Source organism: Sardina pilchardus, chromosome 20 (assembly GCF_963854185.1).
Source record: "Sardina pilchardus chromosome 20, fSarPil1.1, whole genome shotgun sequence".
NCBI lineage: Eukaryota > Metazoa > Chordata > Actinopteri > Clupeiformes > Clupeidae > Sardina > Sardina pilchardus.
Window position 1 is genome coordinate 27,486,727 of NC_085013.1, and position 5,000 is coordinate 27,491,726.

Sequence of the window (5,000 nt, forward strand, 5' to 3'; positions counted from 1 at the left end):
TTGCAAAAACAAAACGGTTGATAATATGACTTAAGTTAAGTGTTTTTGTCTTTTATATATGTGTACAACTGCATAATAAATATTTATCATATTTGAATACATATTTATCTGATTGCTAGGCCAATTTCATCAAATAACTGAGCAATAAATAATAACTCAAGCAAATTACAAATTACAAATTACATCTTGCATAGATTGGATCACTGGATAGATGAATAAACTGGATATAGATAGAATAAACTGGATATAGATTCTTACTGTTGCTGCAGTATTTGTAATGGTAGACCTCTGGTACTGAGCTCCGATTTCAGTTGTACCCTGATTATATGCAGTGGACTCATAAGATCTGTTTCCATTCATGCTTGCGCTAAAGAGTTAGTCATTCTCAGTGTGCAACTATGTTTAGGAAATAAGAAGCACAAGAAAAGAATGTTCCATATTTTTGTGACAAATCAAGATCAAATACTGAAGTATCTATGCAGAAGCCCTCTCTGCTCACGGTCATGCTGTGGCCTTGTGAGCGTCTGAGTCGAGTGTGTGTGTGTGTGTGTGTGTGTGAGTCAGGCTTATCTGTCTGTGTCTCCTTCCTCAATAGGTTCTTCTTCCCCAAACTGCTGGAGCAGTGCAGTCAAGGTCAGTGGCTCACTTATTTTTGCCAGTGTGTGTGTGTGTGTGTGTGGGTGTGTACAAGTACATAATGTTTGTCATCCGTTCTGATTTGGTCACTGTGTATTTCTTTACCGGTAGACTTAACTGAAAAGTGTGTGTGTGTGCGTGCAGGCACGCACGTGCCCGTGTGTGTGTCATTTCGTGGAGGATGGGCTGCATCGATTTGGCTGAGGCCATCTTCAGCCCGCTGAAGGCACATTCAGACAAAAAGAATCAGGCAGCTCAAAGCGCACAGAGACTCATTTGAAGGTCACTTAGAGTACTCCAAGTATACTTACTTTGGAGAGTCCCTGTTTGAACCCAATTCAGTCTACGAAAAAAAAAAGCACTGCACTGCTAAGACTGTCCTATTTTGCCACCTGGCTAAGTGGCTAGCCTATATCAGAGATGGTCGAGAGAATCTATTTGCCTATATCCTGATCTGATAATGTTCGTAGACAAGTTTTTCCCCCTGGGTTACCAAGGTCAATCTGGACCAGGAACGTCAGTCAGCTTTCTCTGCTCCTGCCAGTAGGCTAGTTTTTTTTTTTTTTTTACATCATGATCGTGATGGTCATTTAACCAATCACGATCGAAAATACATTTAGGCTACACAATCAACATAGGTCTATAAAATAGGGCTGTCAAAATAACGTTGATTTCGCTTAATTAAACACATTAAAAAATGAATGCAGGTTAATCACATTTTTGTAGTGACATTTAACCCAGTGCTCTGGCTAGTGACTTAAGGAGGCAGACGAGAAAGCACTGCCTTGAATGAAACATTTAGCCTATATGTTTAAAAACGCCCAGACCACTCCTGTTGACAGGATTTCCGTTGCCTTACCATTTAAGAGTTCGTCAAGGCTGAAGCCTCAATGCAATGCAATGTGTTACCACCTCTTATGATAATAATGCTAGCCATCAGCCTTGTCAACGTTAACGTAACATGTATATATATAAATGTATGTGAAAGACAGACTTGTGAGCATGACCACACAAAGTGTTCATGCTCATTCAACATGCAGGTTAATGTTCAGGATGTATTTAGAGAGGAAGCAAAAAGAGTGTGGTGTAAAAGAAGACACTTGGTGTGGTCGTGCTCATAGGTCTGACTCTCATACTGTAAGTAAATTCTTCATAGACTATGGCGCATCACCAGCATGTACGCCTACTTGCACTTTGGCCCGGAGCTTTGTCTTCAATTGCTCTCAAACCAGATGCAACAAGACTTTGCTTCCTCTCTCTCTCACCTATGACTTTTGATCAACGCAAGCACCTGCTGTCCTCTATAGAATAAGGGGCTAAAATGGCTGGACTGCCATTGCCAATCAACTATCTACAAAAAGTATTACAATTTGGTTTCCACACCTGTGACAGCAGCATCGTCTTTCACACCACACGCTTTTTGCTTCCTTAAATGCATCCTGAACATTAACCTGCATGCACTTGCACTTTGTGTGGTCGACGTGCTCACAAGTCTGTATTTCACGTAAGTAAATTCTTCAAAGAGTATGGCGCATCACCAGCATGTAGGTCTACTTGCACTTTGGCCGGGAGCTTTGCCTCAAACCAGATGCAACAAGACTTTCTCTTATCGCTCTCATCTATGACTTTTGAACAAAGCAAGCACCTGCTGTATTCTGTAGACTAATGGCTGGACTGCCATTGCCACTATTAATACAATAATAACAATAGTTAATCTATTGTTAATGTTGTAAATGTGACCAAAAACGTTTAAATTGTCATAAGATTTCTTTGACATGTAAACACAGCCCCCTATCTGCAAACATTAGATCAGCTGGACATACCAGGCTTGATTTGATAGCTAGCAAATGATGCATGTCGATTAAACTGATTAAACTTTTGTTAACAATGTCTAACTGTCTTCTGAAAAAGTTCCTTGAAGGTACAGCATGTTGCAAATGAAATACCATAAAAATATTGTCTGCATTTAAGCCTTATTTACCTTGATTTTCCCTTAAAAATTCCCGACCTTAATCAGACCGTTCTGGGTTTTGCCCTGTCTACACTCAAGCACTGCTTTCAGGCATCCACACAAGCATTCTGCGCTTACCCAGTTCAAACCCACCACCATTCACTCGCACTTCTTATCTGAGACAACACATGATACTTTGAAGGTCTTTGGGCGCATGTGTATAAAAGATTTCAAGACAGAAGCATTGAACATATTTGAATCTGTATTTATAAATGTCATTTTTAAGTGAAGAGTTAAGCAATAAGCCGTGAGAGGCCGTGGGTTATACTGTATAATCGAACAGCTAAGGGGCGTTGTTAGGCACGACCTTTTCTAAAACGGTTACTACGCGATCTAGCAAAATTTCATGAAACGAAGGCACAGCAACGACAATGTAACAATGTATTCATAGATAATCTTTCTTCCGCCAAGAAATATGTTCCCTCCATATGAATGGTTGCCATGCAACAACAAGACGCAGCCACTCTAACTTTTGTAGTAGCGCATTACTATAGAACAAAATGCGGTCAAGGTGTGAGTTTATCGTGATATTTACAACGGCATCGAACACGATTCAGCCAATCACAATCAAGGACCGGAACTATTCGTTTTAGAATAGATGATGACTTGTTGAGGACTTGAAAAAGATTGGGCCTTCTCTGTCTTTACTTGAGACTTGACTTGGACTTGACTGCTAAGACTTGGGACTTACTTGTGACTTGCCAAACAGTGACTTGGTCCCACCTCTGGAACACTGTGCTGATGTTGTGATTATGGAGCAAGAGAGCAAAGTGGTGCAGCACTGCTGGATTTATATGGCTGTAAATCTGCTCAAAAAACACTGAGAGACTCCCGCTCAACGCTGCCAAGTCACACAGACACACACACAGACACACACACACACACACACACACACACACACACACACACACACACAGGCCTGCAGCAGATAGCTAAATACACGCATCGCCTCCACCGAGGACATTTAGACACCATCAATTACACTAATCTAATTAACGTGAATCAGATTGATATTACCGTTAGATCAACATGAAAAGGCTCTGCTTCTCCCATTGATTAACATGATAAATTAAATAGGATTTTGTTTATTGCAGGCGTAGGTGCTTAGGACTCTCTCACTCCCAATAATTTTGCTGACTTACAGTAATAATTATTACCCTAGTCTGTGCCACTGGCAATTACGGGCTGTCTGTTAAATTAATGTGTAATGTAGTGACAGTCTTATTAGATTAACATACAGTTAACAGACTGGTGAGAGCTTTTGATGGATTTATTAAATTAAGATGGAGTTAACTGAGTGATCACAGACTGCTTGTGTGTGTGTGTGTGTGTGTTGGTGTGAAGTGATGGTGCTATATACGGGTATGAACCTGAGGGGTGTGTTTGAAGGATGGTTGTGGTTGTCTGTCATCCACTCTTTTGATTCAGAGCATTTAGTGTTGTGGTGCATCATGTTTTTCAAGGCAAACTGAGAGACGTCCTTTTGAGTAGAGAACGCCCATATAGACCCATTAGAAATCAGTGCTCATTCAGCCTTCAAAGGGAAGAAAGTCCTGCATGCTTAAACTGCCTGCAGCAATAGGTTGAATTTTATTTTGTTCAAGATGTTTTTTTTTTTTTTATGTGAATATTGTGTGGAAAACAGAACTTGAAAGAGACATTTGGAATCTCTCCTTATCAGATACTTTGTGTTTGCGTATGTTTGTATTTGTGAATTTTCATATTTGTGTAATTTAGCACATTGTTGATGAGATGTGTGTGTGTCTCTGTGTGTGTGTGTGTGTGTGTGTGTGTGTGTGTGTGTGTGTGTGTGTGTGTGTGTGTGTGTGTGTGTGTGTGTGTGTGTGTGTGTGTGTGTGTGTGTGTGTGTGTGTTGTAGGTATCGTGAGTAATGTCGTGTTCACCGGACTGACGGAACAGAAGCACCCTCTCCTCCAGCACGTTCAGCAGCTAGTCCGATCGGCCAATCCCAGCGCAGCATTCATCCTGGCTGACAGAGGTGCAGTCACGAGGTGAGGACACACTCAAACACACTCACCGATGAAGAGTCATACCCACACACACACACATACACACACACACACACACACACACACACACACACACACACACACAGACACACACACACACACACACACACACACACACACACACACACACACACACACACACACACACACACAGACACACACACACACACACTGACACATAAGGAATCACTTCATACATTGACTCATGTGCACTGCACATAAATCTGCACTTCACTCACACACACACACACACACACACACACACACACACACACACACACACACACACACACACACACACACACACACACACACACACACAC

At 41.4% G+C, this 5,000-nt stretch overlaps 1 protein-coding gene across 1 annotated transcript in view; it reads left to right on the forward strand.

Annotated features, from left to right (window-relative positions):
- Positions 1–5,000, forward strand: part of dnaaf9 (dynein axonemal assembly factor 9) — a 30,263-nt gene that overhangs the window by 16,026 nt on the left and 9,237 nt on the right. The window contains exons 30-31 of the mRNA XM_062522676.1: positions 596–633; positions 4,527–4,659. Of these exons, the coding sequence (XP_062378660.1) occupies positions 596–633; positions 4,527–4,659 (171 nt within the window). The remainder of the gene's footprint in view (positions 1–595; positions 634–4,526; positions 4,660–5,000) is intronic.